Consider the following 25,274-nt stretch of genomic DNA (forward strand, 5'->3'; position numbering starts at 1 on the left):
TGCCAATATTCACACTAAAAACTAACAATGCAGCATAAAGTCTCCACTTTATCCATTATTAGAGAGCTGTTTCTTTCAGGGTGCCACATTCTGTCATCTTGAGCACAATGTTTTGTTTTGGTTTCTATGACACATGAGCAATTTTTATTACAGTTCTACCTGTTGAAGCTTCATTCTGACATCTACTGTAATAGTGATAATACGTGTGTCATTATGTCATATAATAGGCTAGTCCTAATCACAGTTTATGGGCGGTAATTGTCAAGTTTGTCTAAGAAGAGTTTTCAGCACATGGCGGTTCAGCAACACGAGCCGTCAATCATATTTAAAGCAGCACTGGCTGACGGCTGAGTCCAAGTATCTGGTGACATCTCCAGCAGTCAACACCACCAGGAACACAGCCACGGCCGCCAATCATCGGGCAAAGTGCAATGTGTGCACAGGAAAAGAACAACAGGAAAAAAAAAAAAAAAAAAGTCTTTTGTCTGAGAAAAAGCAAACAAGACAGAGAGGACGAGGATTAAACTCTCCAGTCGATGACAGTTCTCGACAAATGAATCCCGGTTTAGCAGATATCAGTGGATTGCATCAAATATATGTTACTATATGAATTTATTTTTCATTCTTCCTAGAAAGTCACAGAAATGAGGGCAGATAGAGGTGTCAAAAATCTGAATGTAACATTATTTACATGTCATAAAATATTTTTTTTTATAACAATCGAGTGCTCAGGGGTGCAAAAGAGGGCAATCGCTTATTCTGTCTGGAAATTTGTCCATGAAGACGAATAAACAAAAAGCTGTTTAACAGAGGCAGAAATATCAGATCACAGTTTGGTGATAAAACTCTGCTCGCTTGTCACATCACATTCCCTGATTTCACAGTTATGTACACAGTAAACCTGGAAAACCAATAAGACACAGTATACCAGAGGCATCTGCATGCACGGTTCCAGATTCATACACACACTGCATTGCAATAAATGACCTTGGATTGCAGACAGCTTCTTAGATGACCTGTATTACTTTTCAGCCGGTAACAGGACCCTGTGATATGCTCACAAATCAGATTAATTTGACAGGACTCATTCCTTCCCTCCTGACACAGGACTTCAGTGCCTGTTTATAGGTAACAACATTGCCGGTTAAGCTTTAACAAGACCTTTAAACAAACTAAACCAAAAATCAATTAAGGTTACAGCCGTCTGAACACTCATCACTCTACTCTACAACGTCTCTACTGTGTGAAACTAATTTCTCTCTTGTTTTGACAGTTATTTATTCTCCTTATAGTTTCAACTTATGTCATAACCATGATAACAACGGGTACCATCGACTGGCGGTCACCAGTTAACATGGTCGCTCGCTAGACCGAAACACCGGCTAACTGCCTTGCAAGTTAACTACAAATCAAGGAAGCTACAAAACTTTTAGAAACATTGTGATAAAAGGATTTCAGTCCTTTCTCTTGTTAAGTTATATAAGTAATGTTATTAGTAACTTTTCAAAGTAGGTGTTGTTTATTAATTCCTTTTATTTACGCAAAAGTAAGCTAACTTTAGTGAGCACATACTGGGACCTGTAGTCCCAATTTAGACAGATGGATAGAAATTTGCTTGGTAAAATTTGAGCATGACAACAATAAACACATGAGAAAACTAGAAATAAGGGTGAAAGAAAGTTATGATGCATAAATAGAAAATGTACAATATGGTAAATAAATATTATAAACACAATTAAAGACAGTATATATATAATGGTTATTTGAATGAAAGAGCTCTGCAATTGTGCAGAAAAGTGCAAAAATATTGTCCAGGGAATGTGCAAACTTTACAATATTTACAATTGCAAATATGCAATGTACAAGATGGGGTGTAAGTGTGTTAATATACACTGTATATTCAGGTGTGTACTGTAAATATGGGTGGGGTGGGGGTATTATAGAGTCCATGGCCCAGGCCTTATTGAGGTTTTGGTCCTCCTGCCAGAGTGAAGTCTCTCAAAATGTTTGTGACCCGGTTGGGTGGGGTCAGCCAAGATCGTACCTGCACGCCTCAGGGTCCTGGAGGTGTAGAGGTCCTGGAGAGATGACAGATTGCAGCTGATCACCTTCACGGTGGAGCGAATGATACACTGCAGTCTGCCCCTGTCCTTGGCAGTGGCAGCGGCGTACCAGATGGTGATGGAGGAGGTGAGGATGGACTCAATGATGGAGGTGTGGAAGTGCACCATCATTGTGTTTGGCAGGTTGGACTTCTTCAGCTGCCGCAGGAAGTACATTATCTGAGATCCTTGGTCATGGTGGCGCTCAGGAAGTGGAAGGATGCCACGGTGTCAGCCGGGGGGTGATGGAGGCAGACAGCACACGGCTCTCAAATGACTTGATAACCACAGAGGTCAGGGAAGTCATTAAACCCTGTCATCCTTGGTTTTTCTGGGATCATAGTGGAGGTTTTGAAGCCGGCTGGCACATGGTGTGTCTCCAGTGAGGTGTTTGGCCTGGTGTCTGGTTTGGCCTCTCACAAAGCCTGTTTATGCTCCGCATCCCCGTCTCCTTCTCCTCACTTTGGCAGGGACTGCCAGTCTTTCCACAGAGAGCATGCTAGCCTAGTGCTAACAGCTGTTCTTGAGTGTAAACAAGAGAGACATGTAGGCCTATGACTAACAGGAGAGGAACTGATACGGATCCCTGGGGGACGCCAGAGCTTCTCAAACCAGAGGGTTCACTCAAATAATATTTCACACAGGAAACTGTTTGATCTGAGACATTTAAGGTGCAATGCTCATATCTAACTTTGACTGAAGACATCTATGGAAATAGCAAAGTTTTGACTTTGGGGACCTTTTTGAAAGAAACACTGAATTTAAACATAAAACTCTGATTGTAATAAACATAAGAACCAATTTATTTGTTTCTAATTAATCATGAAATTCAGGTTCAGGGGCGATCATATGCTTCTTCTTCTTTACCACAGCACATTTAAATCCAAACTAATTATTTTTTACCAGGCGAGCCGCAGTGGTTGATGTCTCGTTAATTGATTTTTATCTGTACAAACTCTTGACACCCCTTTGCACTCTACATTTGACATCTTTGTGACCTTTAACACTGTTACCCGGAGAGCAGACATTTTAAATGAAGTTTAGTGGAAGTAATTTGATATTAAACCAAGGCAGTCAAGTGGAATAATTGGTACAGAAAACTGTTTTAAAGCTGATTTAAAAAAAATCTATGTTGACGATGGGGAAGGCATCAAAATAATGTCTTGTTCCTTGGTCCGAAGTTTTCCTCTCTCCTTTCCTCTCCAATCATCTAACTGTGCTCACTCAATCGGTTTATTCTTAGGCACACTGTGAGCTTCCATATTATGAAATATAATGTTTAAATGAGCTTTTTAAAGGTGGATTTACCTACAGAGGAGGATGTGACAGTCTATTAGATATCAAAAATCAACACCTACAAATGGCTAAGGGAGAACCTGAAGATCATGACTATGTTAATCAGATGTCACGGATTAAGAAAATGATATGTTCCTCTCCCTGAGACTTAATTCTCCATGACGAGGGGAATGATAGCAAAGTAGAAGGGAAGTGTGAAATTTTTTTACTATATCTTTTCTGAACAGGTGGAGGCCCTACTTTGTTCACACTCCTCGCCTGAACAAATGAGATAACGGCGACGAGACTAACGGGATTCAACACTCAGGATTTCACCTTAAAGGGCCACTTCAAGTATCCGAATATTCAAACGTTTGCAGTCCTGTGAGTGAGGAAAGAGTCCTCCAGAAGAGGAAAAGGAAAGATAAGTGTATCTGTGAGTAAAAAAGGAAACACACTGTACTCTGTGTGTACAGTATCAGTCCAAAGTTTGGTCAGATCTTCTTTATTATTATTATTTTTTCTATATTCTACATGTACGACATCAAAACTATGAAATAATTCATATGGAATTAAGCAATAAACAAGAATGTCTTATTGAATAGTATTACGTCCCAACTCGTGTAGAAAGGGAGTAACATAAAACCAGATGTATCTGGTAAAATAAAGTTATTTATTGCCACAAATTTGGAATAACTATACAACAACTGTTTAGAAGCGTGTTTATCCCATTAGACTTTGTTTACTTGCTCATATTTGGTCATTTTCATTGGTTTATGTGCTTCTAAATATGCTTCCACATATGTAAATATGCTACATAGTTTTGCTTTTGGCTGCCAACCAGCAGACCGGCACACACAACACGACGCATCCGTGCCTGGTGGAATTTGGGGGGTAACTGTCTAAACAAAATGAAACGGGGGAAGAAAAACCTCACTAACTTAAGAACCAAAAAAATAAATAAATGCTCTAACTTAAATAATGTGGTTTCTTCGAATTGGATCAGTCAGCGCAAGAGCAGCTCCAATCAGGATCCTCCATGTCCGTGATCCTCCGGGAAAGGATGACGCAAGTGGCAATGCCTCATTCAGCTGGGACCAATCAGGACCAGGCGCCCACACGCCTGGCTTTTGCATACACAGTGAATCTATAAACAAAAAAAGTTACACACAGGCATTCATATTTTTAAGCCTGTCTCACTTACATAAATATGTGCACTGAAAATGTTTTTTGGTCAGCGTGACTGTCCTTGCTGTACTTTCAATACTGATTCAGTTACTATCCCTTCACAGCAATGAAACGCTGTCTAAGGGAATTTTGTGCCCCCCAGAAAAAAACTGTGATGTTGGAAGATAGTTGATTTGTCTGACTCAGACTGTTTCAGCTTCATGTTTGGCTCTTTTTTTTCCAAAGAGCTATGATTGTGGATGTTCCTTCCTCTTCTTCTGTTTCAGTGTACAGATATCTGGATAAATATTGTTTTGAGACTTGGAAAAATTGTCAGCTTCTCCTTTAAAATGAACCTGAAACGTGTCTCCGCTGTATTTGATTAGTTCCTTTTCATATCTGATGGTTAACCTGTCAAAGTTCCTGGTAGCCTGAGTTTGCAGGAGATCAGGTGACGGGGAGTTCAGAAGTTTTTTTAAGAGGCTCTGGGGTCCAAATAGCTCCACGCTGCCCTCTAACACTCACTCATACTCACATACTTACAGAGTTTCACCCCTGACTCTCAAACTAACGGCTGAGCCGAGCAGCAACCGAAGACGGCCCGTCCCATCTGCATTCCACCTTTACGTTTTACTCTGTTGCTGCCTTGCAGGTCGTATTTATAGCTCTGCAACGCAGGATAGAAAGAGGAGGAAGAGGTGGAGGAGGTTAGGGGAGGGGGTGTCAGGCTGATTGCATAATGCTGACGCTTGTTACCTCCAGCCGCTGCAGGTACTGGGTTTCCAACTTGTCATGCCTGCTACTTTGCAAATCGGCAGACGCAGTGGCAGACGCAGAGCCAAGATCTCTACGGCCGTCATCACGAAAGGTGATAATTTTATGGGCCTGCACAAAGTTATAAACACTCCAGATGATATATGTGAGACCTCCAAGCACAATCAGTGCACACTGTACATTTTCTACAGTGAGGCCGCGGCAGAAAATAGCTCATCCCTGACACAGATAACAATGCAGCCCCATATGTTATGAAGGATGTTCTCTGAGGGAGAAGATGAGAGATAGAACTGCTGCCAAAGTAAGTAAAAAAGCTATGAAGAGATTTCCATCCAGCTCGAGGGAAACGGCTCGTTCAAGTGGCTGACAGATAGAGGCTGTTTTCACAAGACATAATTAGCTCGGAGAAAACAGGTTTATTTTCATGTTGAAAAACTCTCTCAGATGTCCAGAGAAGCGTTCCCAAGAGGTGAGTTAGAGAAGTCTCATTATAATAACCGCGTGGGCCTCTTTTTTTATCTCTCTCTCTCGTCCTCAGCTAAAAACACGAAATGCTTCATAGACTTTTATAGAAGCTGCCTTTGAACTCCGGAGAGAGAAAACAATGCAAAACACCAGCAGAAAAACTCTATAAATACCTTCAGGTTTTCAGAATTCAGGTGACATCTTGAGGATGGGTGAAGGGCCTCAAAAACAACATTCAGTGCTCCCATTCTTTTTAAAAAGTGAGCGAGGGAAGGAGGCGGTTTGCTACAGACGATAGTTTTGAGCTGCTTTAGGTGAAAATTGTCACATTTTTGACAACAAGGTATCCTAATATGCTAATTCAGCTGGATACAGAAAATAGTACAACAGCACCAAAAGATATAAAACTTGACAAAATAAAGATACTGTATCTTTTTTATCAAATAGTTCCTGATCAAAGAAACTTTCTATTTTCATTTTATTCAGGCCAATTACATTTACACAGGCCAATTTTTTATATTAGGCGGGAGGTGGAAGAAGCAGGACCGGCAGCATGGCTTCAGAGTGACTCTACAGGTGATGTCACACTTACACTGTCCATTTTTTAGTGTGTTCACCAAATGAGAAAAATGAAAACCATTTCAGCAGAGCCTACAATGACGTCTTTAAATGTGTTAATTTGTCTGAGCCAGCGGTCCAAAAATTGAAAATATTTAATTTCCAATCATATAAAAAAAGAAAAAAGGCAGCAAATCCTCATTAGACAGAAAATATTCAACATTTTTCTTAATAAACGATTTAAACAATTTTCAGTTCCCTCGCTAATTACTCCTCTGTCGATCAGCTAACTCACTAATTGTTCCAGCTGCTGCAGACATCATTAGTGTGTCTCATTTCTGTGATCAGTGGTTGATTTGTGCTCTTTCTTGCTGCGTGAGGAACGTGGTGCTGTGCTTTGTGTTTACGTCACCGACCACTAAATGGTGACATTTGGCTTCAAAAAATCTCCCCCGAAAACTTTGATTTTTTGTTTTGTTGAAGACAAAAGAGTGAGGCGGACATATTTTTTGTGTTGATATCTTTATATTGAAATTCATGAAGTATACACAATGCATCCTACACTATTACAATTTCCACACGTTGATAATGTTTTTGTTGTTGAATGATAAAGCTACGTTTTGGCATTTAATTAAACCAAACAGCAGTCAGACTGAGAAGCTTGGAGCAAAAAATAAACATTAAAAACATAAAACATCATTGTGGATTAAACTGTAGCACGGCAGCAGGTAGGTTGGTAACAAGTAGGCAACATTAGTTATAGTTACAGAGTAGAAAATCATAAACAAAAAAAACTCAATATTCATTTTTTTTTTTAAATGTTTGTTATGTACAACCCAGTGCCTTTAGAGGAATGGCCATCTCCACCTTTGTTTCGACCTCTTCTGGACGTTCCCACTGACATCACAAGTAGATCCCAGCCAATCAGATTCAATCAAGTTCAAGTTAGATGCAATTTACAGTAACGGTTCATTTTAGACCCGGCAAAGAAAGCTTTTTGCTTCAGTCTAATATGATTAGTAAAGTATGAATAGAAGTTGGAATATTGTCGAGCTCCCTTTCTAGTCAGCTAAATATGAGAACACACACATACACAAGCAAGCACTTTTTAAACCCCCCTCCTCGGCCCCTCTGGACTGATTTAGAGTTACTTGCCAGTTTGACCTCTGATGGCATCACTCTGAAGTCCTGCGACTGACAGCGTAACTCCCGCGACACCGATCCAAGGTGCAGAGTTACACTTGTGGCAGCTAAATGTCTTTATGCGTGTGACTTTTCTGCCCTTACATTCACAACGGTGTGTGTGTATATATGTGTGTGTTTACACTCAGTGGCCACCAATATTTTTAACATCTGCAGATTTTTATTTATTTTTTTTGGATGCTGGTGCTGTGGTTATCCTGTTCCACCTCATCCCCAAAGGCGCTTTACTGAAGCGAGCGCAAGCAGCCGGAATAAACACGAGTTTTCTGTCATGTCGTTGGATCCATCTCGAGGCGACGAGTGCTTTGTTACACATGCCTCTATGTGCCGTATGAGCCGCGAGGACGACGGTACGCCGCCTTTACCTCGACACAGGATTCAAACTGTTTGTGTCATTTGTGACAGCATGCGTCAGCAGAATCATTTATGTGTCATGTAGACTTTTTCCAATCATCAATCACCCAGATTCAGTAATCAGGGTCCTACTGCCTCATCGAAAGTAAAAAAAAACAAAAACATGCATAACACTGGTTCACTGTGCTGAACGAATCTGTTTTGTGGCCATTGTTCTCTGACCTCTTTCGCTGACAAGGCATTTGTTGTTGTTTTTTTTTGCTGCTGACTGCACTGCTTCTGTAAAGATGACCATCCTCATTCATTCGTTTTTTTTTTTTTGCCAGAAAGTGAGCCAAAAAAAAAACCTCGTGATCGTGCACGTCAGGAGGACACAGATGCTTTAACAGGCAGGTGTTCTTAATAAAGTGGCCGCTGAGTGTCACCGTACCCGCCTCTATGTTAAAATCAGTGTGTGTGTGTAGTGGTAAAAGAGATCTCAAACGCTCTGACTAAACTGTGAAAAATAAAACACAACACGGCCTGCCACCCTGTCAGTCAAGGTCACAGGTCACAGCTGGAGAGAGGGGGCGGGTTTTAACGCAGGAATTACAACGTCTTGTGTGTGTGTGTGTTTTTCATTCTGACTTCCTGTAAGTATCGCACCACTCTGGGGTGAAACAGTGTTCTAACATACAAACATACACATACTCTATAACACACGCAGAGGTTCGGATGGTTTGGAGCTTCTTTTTATTTTATTTTTTTAGTTTCTTTGTGCTGGAACATCCAAACCAAACAAACCTCCAGCATGTTTTATGACTGAAACTTGATGTGAGCAAAAGTGAAAGCTGCTGTTGGTAATCACAACAGCACGTATGCATTTGTATTTTTTATATAATTTATGTCCACTAGTATCATCTTTAGCGACCTTCAGATCAAGGCTTTGTCAGCAAACTTTTCTTTAGCATCATTCATATACACATTTGAACAGGATAACTAGACAATCAGGGAAGACCTCCCTTACATGCATGCACACACTCATAACCTTAGTGCTTTTTTCTTTCCCCTTGGACTTCTACACGCCCTCGCCTTTCTTTTATACACACATTTTAACATTATTTCAGTCGATTCTTTATGCATTCAAACACTCGTGCGCTCACACACACACGAACACATACACCTCACAGTCGGCACAAAACAAAACAAAAAAAACAACAAAAAAACATGCACACTTACACTTACACACACACGTATCCTCTTTACATAAGCACATTCATGTACATACATAGAAAAAAGAAAAAAAGTATTCAACGTAAATTAGAAAAAGCTCAGTTTTGAAAAGGCGTCTATTAGCTCTCGTACCTAAAACAAATATTTTACAGGGGGACTGGTTGGTTTGTGCCAGTAGTTTAAAGGAGGGAGGGAGGGGAGCACGCAGAACAGTAAGGAAGGACGGAGTGTTTTCATCCGTATCCCATCAGGACAGTTGCAGTTCAGATGTCCTACCTTCCTTCTGCGGGTCTTTAATATCAGCAGTACAAAGACAAAGAATAAATGAAACTTTTCTCTTTTGCGTTTTCTTTCTGTGATCGGTGGAAGCACATTGTTTCTCTGGGGGGGAAGTGGTACCATTGTACTTCATCTTGTGTTTTTCAACCCCTTCTCATCAGCACGGTTAGGCTGTAGTCATTCGGGTTGGAGAGGGGGGAAGAAATGGATGGGGGGGGTTAATTAGATCAGAAGGGGGTGGGAACAGAGACACGATTTTTTTTCGATAAGAACGAATAACACAGTCTGTAGTAATGGTCATCCTGGGATTTAACGGTCAACGTTCAAGTTAAAGTTATGGGCCCAGTGGTGTTAAATTAGGCGTCCAGAGGTTTCAGCGTGGTGAGTTGCACTGAGCTCAAGACATGGGTCTGGGTAAAACTGGATGATGGGGGGTTATCATGTTAGGTGGTCTCCTTGCCCTGGGTCCCAGTGACGGTCTTGATGGAGCTGAGCGTTCGGTTGAACCAGGTCTTCTTGGCGGCCTGCACCTCGTTGAGGGCCAGACCCAGGTGGTGTTCCAGGTCCTGTTTGAAGAGGAGAGAGCATCACTATGACTATCACACAGAGCAGAAGTGGTTTTTTGGCATATTCAGATTGTGTCCAGATTAATTTTAGAAGAAATTAATAGAGATGCACTAATTTTTAGAAAGTCTGACCTGCCGATTCCAACTTTCTTTTTTACTACAACTACAAACAGCATACATTCATATTTCTGTAACCTTTTTTATTTCTCAATTGTTATTTCACCGTGTTCATTTTATTAATTCGTCACCTTCTTTTAGTTTTTATTCACAAAAACTACTTTCTCTCACCTTGCTTTCTACACACACACACACCTACACCTCTGTCTTTCTCTGCGCAGCCTCACCGGCTCGTCCTAACTCTTTCTGTTCCTCTCTCCTGGTTGACTTTCTTCGTCAGCAGTTTTGTTTTTAAAAAGTCACCTAAAAAAAAATCCCAAAACTCATGTTTTGGATATTTTTCATCCATAATTCAGCTTTCACAACAGGAGGTGAGCCCTGTGTGAAGGAGACTTATTGTTAATGATGTAGCCTATCAAAAAAGATTTACTGTCGGTGCATCGGATCCAAGCCACATTTTGGAGGTGGTTTGAAATGTAATTCCAATCAGATTTCTAAAGTTGCGCTGACACTCAAATCAGATTTCAGAGTGTCATTTGAGTCACTTGTAATGCGACACCTGTCAAATCCAGAGTGAAGTGGCTCAAAGAAGCTGAGCAGAGTCGTGAGGACAACACTAAGAAAAGTCTGTTGACAGGCACGGAAATATATTGTCTTGCTGTACTTCAGTGTTGGAAAGCCGTTTGCAGTTACCTGCATTGTTACCGCATCAACCCATGCAGATGAATTAGTGATGTCCGGACACATAAATCCGATCGGATCACTTACGAGTAACAGTCTGCACGTTCTGATTTGCCTGCAGTCTGAACAATGCTGCAGAGACACCATAAATCATACGTAATCCTTACCTTCCCCTTTTTTTGACATTGTTCCTAATAAACTCCTTGTTGCCGTTGGTCAAAAACAAAAACATTAATCATAGTTCACCGTGTTCTGGTCTGGTCCTGTTATTCCAAACTATCAAATGCTGCTCAGATACATTTTTGAAATACTTCAGCTGTCTCTCCTCATTCTATTCATGCTGCTGCAGACACCGTTGATCACAGCGAAGTCATCAGTCGTTGGGAGTGTTCGTCAAAGGTTGATAAAGTCATGCGAGTAGATATGAGACCTCCTGTTTAATTACTGTGCAGGTGACACACACTGTAACATGAAAGGCGGAAGCCAAAACATCCCCCGCTGACTGTAAATGATCTAGTCTCAATCCCCATCTCAGACTTTCAGACTTCTTACAGTATAATGCCAGCAGGTCTCTCCCGACTGAAAAGTTCTTTGATTTGTCCTTAAAGGCTGTCAAAGCCGAACGTATCACCGCAACAAACGCCGGTACAATCTCGTATGTGAATCAAAAGTGTGTTAGTGTACCTGGATTTTGCACTCGGCCTCCACCAGCTGCAGTTTGGTCTGGGCTAGTTCCAGCTCCATCTCTCTCAGCTGGTTCTTCAAACCCTCCTTCTCCTCATCCGTCTCCTCGCTCCCTCCTGCAGGTGCCGTGGTCACGGCGGCCCGTACACGACCCTCTTTGTTGAAAAGACTACTGCACTTCTCACAGCCTTCCACTTTGGACTAGAGAAGGATGAAAGAGGAGGGAAAAAAAAACACACATGAGAAAAAACAACTGACCTCTTTATAGCAGTCACTTCTATATCTAGTATACCTTTGAGCTCGAGGAGGATAAAAAATGTCATGGGGAGTAAAGAATAAAAGGAAATATTGATTTAAGATGCAGAAAGAAAGGTACAGAGCACGAGAAGTCTCACAAAAAAATCTCAGATTACTTAATTTGTGCTCTCCATTTAGCTAATATTGTTTTTGGCGTCAGACGGCTGCTCTCTAAGTCTCTCTGCCCAAACAAAACCTCTGCTTAATGAAAAATATACAGTAGCTGTATGGTTAACTGCTGCCCAGCGCACACAAAATAGCATCTGAATGTGAAACTTGTTCCACTTTCCGGCTCCGAGACAAAAGCCACAATTTGCACACAGACCTCTTTTTAATCATCAGAATGTTTCGGTCCCCGTCTGTTGAGTTCAGCCTCTTTCACTCTGCTCTACATTTTTTTAGTGTATGGTGTTAAATATTCACTCGTCGCTGAATAATCTGTTTATTTATATCATTAAATACCTGTGGCAATCACGCAGCAGCAGCAGCAGCAGCAGCAGCAGCAGCAGCAGCAGCAGCAGCAACATCAACATCTCTAAATCAAGAATTTAAGCAGCCGTAACTTCAGTAATTATTATTATTAGTAATTCTGCTGTCAGGGTGACGAGAGGTGATGGTAATTAACACCCTGTACTTGTCTACTCCGGTAACTGTTTATTTAGAAAGTCTAGTAGCTGTATTTTCACCATTTTGTCACATGTGTACTGTAAATCATGTTGCGGTATTGAGAGGCTGTTTTTTTAAGTCAAGGTTAAGTGTACAAAGAAATAATTAATACTCCTTGGGAGTGTCTTGTGTTTAAAAAATAAAATAAATAAGATTCAGCTCCCTAATTCACCGCTACAATCACACTGTCACTTTATAAATAATTCATGAAGTCACTGCTGTATATTTTCCGTTCAGGAGTGGCTTTGCTTCAGCGGTGAGTGCGTGACAGAGCTTGAAGGGGTCTGAAGCCAAAAACAATATTAACTAACACGGTCGCACAAATTATTAAATTGAGAGCGCTAATTACTAATTCAGGAGTTTGTTCCTTTTTCTCCTGAGCTCCAAAGAAATATGCAAATGAGAAAATCAAATCAAACTTAAGCTAGAAAGTGAATGAAAGGAAATCAAAGCATCTGACAAAGAGCCGTGTGACTGAAGGAACAGTTATGTGTGTGTGACAGAGGTGTGAAGCGTGTGAACTATGCTATTTTTTACACCTTTTAAAGACTTTTGTCAGACGTCGTGAAAATGTAACACAGAAAGTCTAAAAATAAACTGGACCACAGCAGAAGTCTCTGACTGTTGGCGCACTCGCACAAAGATCGACATACATGTAAATCCGGCTGTGTCGCTCTGTACTGGGCCCCGTCTAACGTTTAGTTTTTACAACTTGAGAAGAGACAGTGTGTTCTGTGTTAGTTACTGAAGCGTGGCAGCTCATTAGTGTAGTAGCCATACTAAGCAAACTCTGCTTCCCCTCCGCTGTCAGCGCTGCCCTCCACCTGACCCTTTAGTCAAAGAGCTCTTTTTTGCATGCCATTGTATGTGATGAGCTATTATTGGGCACAAAGCACTGACTGTGCTGCTAGACAACACCCCATTCAGGTACTTTGACTCATTCAGAGTTCTCTAATGTTAATTTAGCTCACACTAAACCAGGATAATGCTACGACGGGACAGATACATATGTAGAAACAGTAGCTGGAGTGTTCATGTGCTGCTTTCTTTGGCTGATGGCTACCAAACCTCCTGATGGCCGTGCAGGTTTGGCACAATCTGGGCTCTGTTTTAGTAGAAACGTCCACGGCGCCTCGGTTCACGGCGACGGTTTTGTACCTTAGCAACAACAGTTGACTACGTTAGTCGAAATTATTCCCTCCGAATCAATATTTCATAACAATATTACATTTCATTTGGATTAAACTGTCAAGTGAGTTCAAAGCTGAACAGCAATTATACATAACGTTTATAGTCCCATCACCGCAGAAGTGGATGAGAGCATTAATGAAGCGGCAGCAAGCTCGAGCTGAAATTGTTTCTGTCGTCACTTTAAATAGAGTTTCGGTGAATAAGTATGTCAGTATATTATTTAAACATTTCTAATTAACACTGTTGTAACTTACAATTATATATTATTCACTGCACATCATTGTCCCCCTACATCAGCTATAATAGCACTTGCTGATGGTTTAATTTCATTTGCTGCACCATTATTAGTAAATAATAAAAAAAAGAGCAAGCACGGTGGTAGTGTGGGTGTGTGCTACCACACACTCAGCTATATCCTCTGCAGGACGTGTCCTTTCTTGGTGCAATAAACCTTTTGTCTGTCCTTTTGTGAGTCCTTGGGCAGTCCTGAAAAAGCTCTATGCCAAAATGGCCTTTATCCCAGCTACAGTCTAAACAAACAGTTTGTGAGCCAAGTGTGCAAGTGCTGGAAGTGAGCTGCCTGGCCCCGGCTCCTTGGCCCAACTCCTCATTGTCCCCCCCACCCTCTCCCCTCAAACGCTTTGATTTCACTGCCAGCCAGAACAATGAGGTGGAAACAGTTCCCAACATACCTGAAAAAACTGTTTTTGAAACTCTTTGAAAACTAATATTGTTATAGAGAGGAGAGACCATGCCTCCTAAGAAAAGAAAAAGAAAACAACCTGCACGTGACTGTTCCTGGCACTCATCCAGAACCCTGGGAGATGTAGTCTATCATTCATTTATAGGAACTGTGTAAAAGACGCACATGCATGGTCAAATACAGTTGTCACAAACGACTCTGTAATTACACTCCACTTATAGTCCTGGGTGTAATCTACGGCGTGTGTTCGAGTGGAGGTGTGTGTGTCGGTGTGTAAAACTCACCCGGATTTTCTCCAGTTCTCCTCGGTTGGCTGTCTGTTGTTTCTCCAGTCGTTCACTCAGCTGGGAGCAGATCTATATGAACCACAGACAGAGACAACTGCATCAGGTTGATCAACAATTCACCCAAAGTCCACTGAATTTCTACTGAGCCATTCAATACAGATGCAGTGGAGTCTTGTGTACATTTAATACATTTCTTATTATTGATTCTATTAATATTTATAAGTTTAGAGGCTGCAGGATGATACTTCTGTTACACAAATACATCAGTCAATCTGTGCGATAAACACCTTAAACTATACGTGAACGAAAACCTAAATCACCTCCATTTCTTCTGGTATTTACTGTATTGTGAGACACGTGTATCGTCATAAGACACTTATAGCAAATAGCAAAGAGGGCAGGAGATGAAAACATACAATATATGTTTGTATATATATAAACTTACAATATATTTGAGTGGAAACATGGCTCCTGAGAAAGACCATGAACTGTTTACTGTTTTTTTTTTCCACTGCGCACAACCTTGTTTGTCTGTTTGCGGCTCTTGGTAAATCTTCTCTTTGTGGCAGAGACTTCATCCTCTTACTCGGCTTTAAGTCCATTAGTGGTGTCGTGAGGTCCCTGTTTTTCCAGCAGAGCTCACCGATCGTACACATGTGTGTGCATCCTTTCATGTACCCCATCCTCTTCTTCTCTGCTTTCCACACATATATGACCCACAGCTACAAACACACAAACACCCCCACACACACTTGTGCTCCATCTTGCAAGCCAACAGATCGATGTGACATGAGTCATCCTAACAACCTCTCTGCAGACAGACTATCTATCTCTCTCTATCTGCTCTCTGCATATCTCTGATTCCCTGTGGCATATACTGTATATCTCTTCCTCCTCTTGGAGATCAATCTATACATCATCCATCCCCGTGTATCTTTAGCCGAGCACATATCCATCGCTCTCCTCCTACGTGCCTTTTATCTTTTTCTCCCGTCATCCTCTCCTTCGTTTGCTCTCAGCTGCCATTACTGTATCCATCTCTCTAACTTACCTTCATCACTACTGATCATTTATCCCTCAGATGCCCCCCTTCCTCTTTTTTTTACTCTCCCTGCTTCCTTTTTTTAAACTAGTACTACTCTGTGGCATGCTGTACATCTTTATACTTGGTGCAGCTTTAAAGTTGTGGGAACCATTATGCCCTCAGCCATTTTTGTCCCCCACATGGAAAGCAGACATTTTCATTTGTAGAAGTGAGTGGGACACTGAGAGGGACAGTGTGTCCTGCTGCAAATTCAAATGTAAGATGCTGTACATGTCAGCCCACAGTAAGGAATCTTTATTGTTGCACCATCTGCAAGCAAGCTGGCAATGATTATTTAGCTTTTTTTTTTACATTCGGGATGAACGGTTGTTTTTTTGACTCTACTGTGTACATAAAAGATTCTGTGCGTGTTTCTTGTAGCACAGACTCCAAACCCATGGGCAATCTTTTGTTTTCTTTCTTTTTTTTCCCAATAAACAATCTCAGTCTAATTTATTTTAAATGTTTTCACTCAATAATTCATCTGGTCCTGATGCAACTTTACTGCCTAGGGAAATTTTTGTTTTCATCGCCAATAATTCATGTATGCAGTACGCATATATAGTGAGCGTATTGTGAACGCGTCCAATTCTAATTGCTTTATCAGGCTTATAACATTTCATATGAAGTTTGAACTCAAAGCAGACACTGACCAGACTCAAAATATTTTAAAACGGGAAGAAATAAAATGCCAACAGGACATCAGAGACACGAGCACTGGCACCTGTCGCACTACCTGGCAAACACCGGGCTAACCTGAGTTCATCTACACTGGCTCTCCTCCTACAAAAGGGATTACAGCACACCACTCGACGCTCCTTTTAACTCCACCATTAACAGACGTTTCTCTGTCCTCGTGGGTTGAAGGGGCAATTAACACACACAAAGCTCTTTTGGCTCTAATCCCACAAAAAGAAAGTTGGCATTTGCAGCCACAGAAATAGAAAAAAATACTATTCGAAGAATAATTTGAGTTATCTGGGTTGGGAAACAATGCAGGCTATTTGGAGGGGCATCCCTAAACTTGTCAATCCCCAGAGGATTGAATGCTGCTGTCCTCCCTCTCTCCTCCACAGACTTGTGTTCATTTTCTGCCTCTCTCCATCCATCACCCCCTTCCTCCCTGTCACAAAACGAACTATTTTTGTCAGAGCCCCATTTTCACACTTAGCTCTGCTCAGCACAGTTCTCGGCTGCATGCTGGCAATCTGTAGGCTGCTTTCACCCATAATGCACATACAGCCCTCATATCCCCTTCTCCTCCTTGACAGCTCTTGTCGTCAGTTTTCAGATCCCTTGTCAATTCCAATCTGCTGCCAATATTTTTAGACTTAGGTGAAGTTAAGGTCTCTTTCTAAATTGGTCCTGTTGCTATTTCTGTCTGCCTCCACAGGGAGCGGTAAGAGCTGGATTGTTGCGTAATAGCACAGTGCTGATGATAATGGTACTTGATCTGGGGAGGTTTATATTTAAGCATTAAGTGACGGGATGAGATCTGAAAGGATGAAAATCAGCGTAAGAAGAATTCAGAGAGAGAAGAACTGAAAATACGCTTACAGGCTCAGTCATCAAAGGCTCTGCTGAGGTTCAGCTGGGGGACAATTCGTAAAATGAGACGTTTCTGCTTCATAAACCAGATGAGTGAATGAAAACAGATTGCTCTTATATTATTTTAAAATATTTATGGCTCGTCGTGCCATGGTAATGGCTTGATCAGAGCCTGGATATGAAAAGACAAGCCAAATAAGGAGAAATAAGTTGAGAAGAGGTGCTCAAACATACAGAGCTCAGGATGAGATTAAATTAAATTAACCAAAAAATATAAAACAAGGGCCATACTCTTGATGAAATTTACAACCAGTCTTGGGCCTGAGATATATGCAAAGTAAAGAAATAACAAGCCTTCAGGTCATTGCTTGGTGCTGTGCAGAGATTGTCAACTGCTGGTTCTCTCTTATTACACAATGTTCAATATTATTGTTGTTCCCTTTGGGTTATAGTGAGTTTTCAAATCAAGCAACCATTTAAATCATTACGACTTTAACATGTGTCTAACCAAACTTAAACGTGGACCTACAGAATTCGGACGTTTGTCTCTGATCATCAATTACAAGCTACTAATGCTGTTGTACTCCGCTTTGTTAACTGTTCTTCTTTCAGATCAATGAGCAGCTTTCTATTCATGTCAAATTAAATCTTAAGCCACAGATTAGAATAAATTCTAAAACTGAAATAATAATTAGTGTCCAGCAGTTTACTCATTACAGCGAGCTGTAAAGGACTCAGCTGCTCGTCTGGTGTGACCTGTCGACGCCTGTTTTTGTCTCTTTACACCGGCTCCCAGTAGGTTTGAGGATTGATTTTAAGATTTTATTGATTACTTTTAAAGGCTCTTAGCTATAATTCAGACCTTTCAGATCAATATGGACCTGTGGTTAGCTTGAGACATTCAAGGGTCCAGGTGTAAAATAAGGGAGACAGTTTGTTACATGACTGTGGAATAAAGCAATAAGGCTAGCTGCGTCATTGTCATATTTATTTTGATCTATTTTTTGTTTTATTCTTTTTATTTTCTCAGATATTAGTTATTTTATTTCAATATCTTTTATTTACCTGCTTGTTCTACCTGTTCGTTTTGATTATTGGTTGGTTCTTTAGCACTCTTACATGCTCTACAAATATCATTATTAGAAACTATCCTCAGTGGAGAACAAACTGGATTCCATAGGAATGTACACAAAGATGTTTCACGATCGATAAATGTAACAAATCAGTGTGACTTGGTAATACTGTCTCCAGTACAGTATGTGATGATGTGCATCAGTCAGTGGTATTTGGTCAACCACTAAAACTAACCAGGATGTGTGACACGGAACAAATTCATGTGATTATGATGCTCCCTTTTATTTATTTAATTTCAGGCATATAAATGTATACTGTTAACATTAACTTACTGTATTTTGGCTGCTACAATTGTATGATTAAACTGTTGTATTTCTGTATTGGATGGTGCGTTGATCACTGCTTTAAAGTGGCTTGATATTTTTCTTGGTTAAAGACTGGTTTGAGAGGGGGAAGTTATGCAGATTGTAGAAGGGAGGATCTCATTACAGTTTTAGTAACCAAGAAGACGAACACGAGGAAATGATAGGCCCCCCTACTTTGAAACACTGACTGAATATTGTTGGAGAGATATATGATAAGCAAAGACTTGCGGCATATGCTGAGAATTTCAGAAAAAGACACCACTAGAACTTTTGTCTAAAGAGTAAGTTTCATAGAAATGTAATATACCACACTGGTGTTCTGCTCTGTAATAACAAAGTGAAAAAAACAAACATTTGTAAAGTGTAAAAAAAAAAAAATCAATCAATCAAGTTTTAAGGAAACTGCCACAGTTTCACTTCTCAAAAATGTACTTGCAAGGAAATAAACACTTCAGTAAAATGATTTGAACCGTAACGTTGACACTTCAAAAATACAGTACATACCTGCTTATATTCTCCAATAATGGAGCCGTTCTTCTTAATCTCTGATTCAGATTTATCAAGCTCTCGTCGGCACATCTCCTTCAGCTGTGGGAACAAACAAACATACACAGATATACATGCTGTTAGGCTTTTGGAGGGCAGAGACCAAGGACGAAGCCAGAGTCAGAGGCCCCAGAGACCGTGTGAACGTCATGACATGTAAAGAAGACAGAGAAAGGTATTGGCAGATTTGAAGCTCAGGGCGAAGTCACGCCCTTCACGCAACCTCTATTGCAAGCACAAAAATCCAATCAAATTCATAGTTATACCTACACACTGAAGAAGACAGGAGACATTTGGAGGACAGCGTTAAACACACATGGGAACAGAGGGCAGCAGGTCTGTCCTCCACCTCAGAAAGATTTTTCATTGAACTCAAGAGAAAATCAATATCAAAGATGAACTGACATCCTTTGACCGGGGACAGCACAGTATGTGTCTTCATAGAAATGACAGACGAGAGAGGAAGGACTGAAAAATATTTGGAGTGTAATTTTGTGTTGTTCGTGAACAAACAAACGTACTGAATGGACTTTTTTTTAACCATACAGACAGGGATACAAATAGCACAGACAGATTAGATGAAGCCGCGGACAGACAGACTCTTGTATGCAGGAAGGTGAATACACAAAGAAACAGGCAGAGATACACAGATACATGCTCGTGTCTAAAGGGAGCATATTGGATTAAGTTTTGAATTAGCTACATTAATCCCATAATGCCTACTTTTCTTAGATTTGATCTCTCCATATATGTTTTGGACTTTGTGTGCAAGCTAGATTCATAGTAAAGGCTTAACAAGAGTCCCAGCGGAGATACGCACAACACAGGTTTTGTTTTGCAGTCGAGTGTCAGAATTTACCCGTTGATATCAACACCACGATGCCGGACGATCAGGTTGTGTTGGGCTGTCAAACTAACTAACTAATCACTGAAAAGGAGATTACTGCCGTGCGATTACTGTCGGAAACTTGTAGAAGACAACACAAGCAGTTCATGCTGACCAATCACCTTTCTTCTGCTCAACTGGAACATCAACATGTTACATGTCTAAGGAGGCACACATCAGCCAAGTGTTCATCATACGTAGCCGGCAAAGGTGCAGCATAACGCTTGATTGAGCTTATGAACACACATTCATTAGAAACACACATCATCTGTGAAACCAGCTGTTGCAGTGTTTAGTTTGAATAAAAACCTGCAGGCAGCCTCTTGGCTCAGTCCATGAGATAAACTGCACAGGCACAAGCCTGTCACATTAATATTGCACACTGACAGCTAGTCTCCTTCTTGACCCCCCCGGACAGGTGATTTAAGCTGCACCCTTTCACAATAATTCTGATCATTCCTTCACCTGAGAATTAGTGTTGCAGTAGTGCTGACCTTTTCCTGCTATCTGTAACGCTGTGTGGCACATGAGATTTAAAGAAAAGATGGACTGATGTCTAAACTATAGACACCAGGATGAAAAGTGCCTCTTTATTGGGTTCTAACCTGTGCAGACTCTTCCTCCAGTCGTCTCTTCTCGTCCTCAGAGTCCACCAGTTTCTGTTTGGTCAGCAGCAGCTCTTTATTCAGGGCGTCTGCCTTCTCCTCCGCCTGACACACACACAAGAAAATAACCCAAAGTTGATGAGGTCATTGAAATTTAGACTTGCCCTACTTTCTTAGTTTTCTCTCTGCCTTCTCTCTTTTCAAGGTAAGTCAAACGAGGATGCACAAAAATGTCATTCCCTCTTTTAAACACACACAGATATTTTGAGGCTGTGTTTTTGTTTCACAAATACACGTTCACACTCTCCTGTTTCAGTTCTTGCACAATTGTTGCCACATATAATGCATGACTTGCGTCTGTTAAGTGTGTTTACAGAAGTGACGACTCACATTTTCATGATCTTTACACGCACACACCCAAAGTTACACAAATATATACTTTCTGTTTGGCTTACGTTGTCGAGGTCTTTACGCAGGGCTATCTTGCTGCTGACTAGTTCATGTGCCAGGTCGTCATTCTCCTGCTCCAAACGCATGTTTGCCTCTTGCAAACGACGGTTCTCCCGCTGAATGAGAAAGAGAAAGTGAAAAAGAAGAAGAGAACAGGAGAGACAAATTGAGAGAAAGGCAGATTAAGACAAAGGAGAATGTGACAAAACAAGAGAAAGAGAAGACCGCAAAAGAGAAGAGAATATGATCGGAGAGAAGTTAAAAAGCCATGAAAGAGGAAGGAAAGTGATGAGACAGAGCAGAGAAAAGGGAGTCAGTCATGAAGAGTTGCAAATGCATCTCTTCCTGGCTCGGTAGTTTCTAGAGTAATGCAACAATATACCGAAAGAAAAAGAGTGTAAAAGTTAACTGTGCTCACATGGGAACTTAATGTTTAACGGAGCATAACCTGTTTGTACATCATTAACAGCAACAGACAGCTGAATGAAAACTGACATGAGTGTAAAATATTCCTTAAAAAGCACAAATACATTTTGTGAAGATTACACAACTGTCTTGCACGGTGACTGACAAGCATATCTAGTATTGCAAATAATGCTCACATTCTTATTCCAATCTTACGATTTTTTTTTTTTATATCAGTAAGAGTGTAAGAGAATCTTCATGGATAGATTAAAACCTCTATGGACATATAAAAATGTCCTTTGCTTGCTAGAAGCATTTTCAGCAGCAAACAAAGCAGAAGTTCAGTCACTGCAATTGATGATCTTGTACTGTATCCAACCAAACCGTTACCCTTGAGATGATTTATGACATGTACTATTAATGGCTTTTTTTGATGCTGTGTAGTTTTTCTTCCATGAACAAGGACTGTCGAGGTCTACAGTAAAAAACAACAACAACATAGTTGCCTTCATCTCCCTTTCAACCTGCTGTGTCAGTGTAGCACTTCATGACGTCATTTGCAACAAGAACAAGGATCTAAAGGATTCCTGCTCTTGTCAAAAGAACCAAGTAAAAAAAAAAAAAGGTATATAACTTAATATCAACTTTATGTTACGTTTATAGAGAAGTAATTATTTTTTTTAGGCTTAACGTACTCATGTAAATATCATGTGTTAATGTCTACCTCATATCTCTCGATGGGGGCCTCCTGTTGCTCCTGCTGCTCCCTGATGGTGTGGTACTCCTTCTCAAATTTCTTCAGTTTTTTCTGGCTGATCTGTTGACAGCAGAAGACATGAAGAAATGTAATTATACACATAATTAAAGACATAAACTAGGACAGTAGTCTTTGGCTTGCTTCACTAAAGGTTGCTGCCAGAGAAGTCTTTCCAATCTTTAGACACAAGATTTATAGTCTGTGCTGGACTGTGGCCTTCTGTGGCCTTCTGCGGTCTTCTGCGGTCTAGTCTAGCATTTGAAAAAAATGTAATAAAACATATGCAGAGATTATAAATCCAGTTTGCTACAGTTAATTTCTGTCTGACAAACCGGTTTGCTAGAATCTCTCTGAAGTCAGTTTAAAGTCAAAATAAATATGTGTTCTGAGTTTGTCAAACCAAAAAAGAAAGTGTTATTAACCACTCAGCCAAATTTGAATGATTAAAAACATTGACAAGTTTACAAAAACGCCCAAAAAATCCTCGACTGAAAACTGGTAAAAAAACCTCTAACTTCTAATATATCGTTCAGAGCCTTTCCACATGTTTTCAGCAAATATTTTCCAACATATTTAATGTATTTTGAAAGAAATCTCAGAATTGGGAATATGAACTTTAATGGCTGATCGATTCTCTTAAATTTCAGCACTACAAACTATTTATCATCTCGTTTCTGAAGTTCAGTAGACTTCAGGTTCACTGGCAAACCTCTGATCACATAAAACCTACACACTTACATTCATTAAGGCAATCTCATCAACAGGCCACTCACTGCTTAAACCTTGCCTTACAGTGGGCTTTTTAACTATCACTATGTTCCAGATTTCCAGCACGGAAGAGACTTGCTTGTCCATTGTGTGGATTTTAATGTGTCTAGTTACGGCTGCGACATCAATGCAGTGTTGCCTGTTATACTCTCAGGTTTAGTATTAATCTACAGTATATCAGGTGATCCAAATGCACCCAGCAGTCATCACCTAATGCCGTTGGCAGAACTGGGACAGCATGGCCCATATGTTGCCCCGTTAAAAGTGTGTCTCTGCGTGTGTGTGTGCTGTGTGCGTGTGTGTGTGCTTTGGGAGTGTATTTGGTGGCACACTCTGCTCTGTAAATGGGAGACAGACGACAACAAGGAAGAAAAAGTACATGAGGTCATTCAGGGCAGGCATTGCCTCATCTATCTCCTTTCTCATTCTTTTTTTTTCCTGCTTTCTCTCAGAGCCTTGACTGACAGCTAGGTCTACAGTTACAACTTAGAGAAGCAATTAGGAACACAGAGCAACGAAGGCTTGCTCGAGTAAAGCTACATAAAATATTTCTCTTCTTACAAGTCTTGGATCAATTATAAAAAAGCAAATTACCAGTGCAGTACTGTCAGTATTACTTTTTTGACACACACTAGCAACTTAGCAAGCATATTGTAAAACCACCTGCTCTCGCTGAGGTGATTTGCTGATCATTCTCTGAATGCAAAAAAAAAGAAGCTGTTTTTCCACTGCTGCTGCTGTTTGTGCAACATATAAAGCAACAGTCTTGTAAACGCTCAACATAGCTGTGACTATATGGACAGTAGCTGCTGAATCCCTACACATACATACTCATATGTACTAGATAAAAAGTACAAGGGCTAATGTGAGAAAGAGAGGGGAACTAAAACACAAAGGTGAAAACTGCACACATTAATAATTTTCTTTTAAATCCCCTGAACACTTTGCATATATTAGCTTAAGAAGTCAAAGGGTTGGCAGACAAGAAAAAGTAGGATGTACATGTAGGAACTACACAAAAAGACAACATACAGTAAATGACCACAATTTGAACCCATGATTATCTCCTGAATATATTTTGTAAACGGACTTTATACTCATAGTATAAAGACCTTTAACCTCAAATACAAGTAGTTTTTCTCCTAATACCACCCACTACTTACACAGACACAGAACAACTGTTTCCTTTCCACTAGGATCATTATGAGTCTCCTTTAATGGGTTTGTGTCACCATGGGGGCGTTGAAGCAGGGGAGGACCGAGTCAATAGTTCAAAGAGTCAAGGACCAGGATGTTTCACTTTAACCTCTGGTATATAAATAAAATCTGTAAAAAAATCAATAGCTCTGCATCATTTTGGATTACAAGGCCAGGTCGGTAATTTAAATGTAATAGTCCAAAATTCATGTTTACAACAAGTATCATGAGGATATCTGAGATATTTGGCAAATCTGAGATAAAATGGGCAACAAAGTTTGAGCACTGGAAAATTTTGTGCTTCAATCAGAAGCCGGCATCATCAGCCAATGAGGGCACCAGTAATCTGGTCAGTTAATCCCCATATAGTGACATCAAATCTTCAGATTACCTTGACTCAGATTTAATTTCTTGCTGCAACACCGCAGGTACTCACTGAGGTCAATTGGCCAAATGTCTTCTTGGAAATTACTTTCTCTTGTTAAATACTGTGCTGGGAATAACCTCTTAAAGCAGTATGCAGTAACCGGCAGGTCAATATTCTTTTTTTGTAATGACGTGAGAGTATTTTATTAAAAGGGATACAAAGACCATGGAGGTCCTCATCACCACTAGGGGTCGCTATAGCTTCACAGGGAGGTCTGCAAGTCAGTCTGGATTTAAGGGGACGTAAGAAAACTTTTTTTTTAAATATGCAGCGTTTTATACATTTCTGTGAAGGAAGCAAAATATTTTTTTTTTCTTTAATTTTCAGAATATTATTTAAAGTTAAAAACAATGCAGTTAAACCTTCGGGGAGAAGAAAACACAGAATTTATCAAAAAAGTAGAAGCATATATGATTGTTAAAAAATTAATAGACAGAGAATTGTATAAAAAGTTAATAAAATAACACACAGGAAATAATTTACAATTAATTATATTGCATAATGTATATGCATAAATCTAAGTCTATAAATATAATATCCATAAAATATGTCATTTAGTTAGAGGTTGTCAGTCCTTTAAG

The 25,274-nt window shown here is 40.3% G+C and overlaps 1 protein-coding gene across 2 annotated transcripts in view; it reads right to left on the reverse strand.

The window, feature by feature from the left end:
• Positions 1-6,846: 6,846 nt before the first annotated feature.
• The window catches only part of rabgap1 (RAB GTPase activating protein 1), a 65,251-nt gene continuing 46,823 nt past the window's right edge, over positions 6,847-25,274 (reverse strand). For both annotated transcript variants that reach the window (XM_027282306.1, XM_027282305.1), the window contains 7 exons: positions 22,269-22,361; positions 21,145-21,255; positions 20,690-20,794; positions 19,157-19,240; positions 14,579-14,650; positions 11,438-11,638; positions 6,847-9,955 (listed from right to left, as the gene is read on the reverse strand). In XM_027282306.1, coding sequence (XP_027138107.1) covers positions 9,833-9,955; positions 11,438-11,638; positions 14,579-14,650; positions 19,157-19,240; positions 20,690-20,794; positions 21,145-21,255; positions 22,269-22,361 — 789 coding nt within the window. In that variant the 3' untranslated portion in view covers positions 6,847-9,832. The remainder of the gene's footprint in view (positions 9,956-11,437; positions 11,639-14,578; positions 14,651-19,156; positions 19,241-20,689; positions 20,795-21,144; positions 21,256-22,268; positions 22,362-25,274) is intronic.

This window comes from Larimichthys crocea, chromosome IX (genome assembly GCF_000972845.2).
Source record: "Larimichthys crocea isolate SSNF chromosome IX, L_crocea_2.0, whole genome shotgun sequence".
NCBI lineage: Eukaryota > Metazoa > Chordata > Actinopteri > Sciaenidae > Larimichthys > Larimichthys crocea.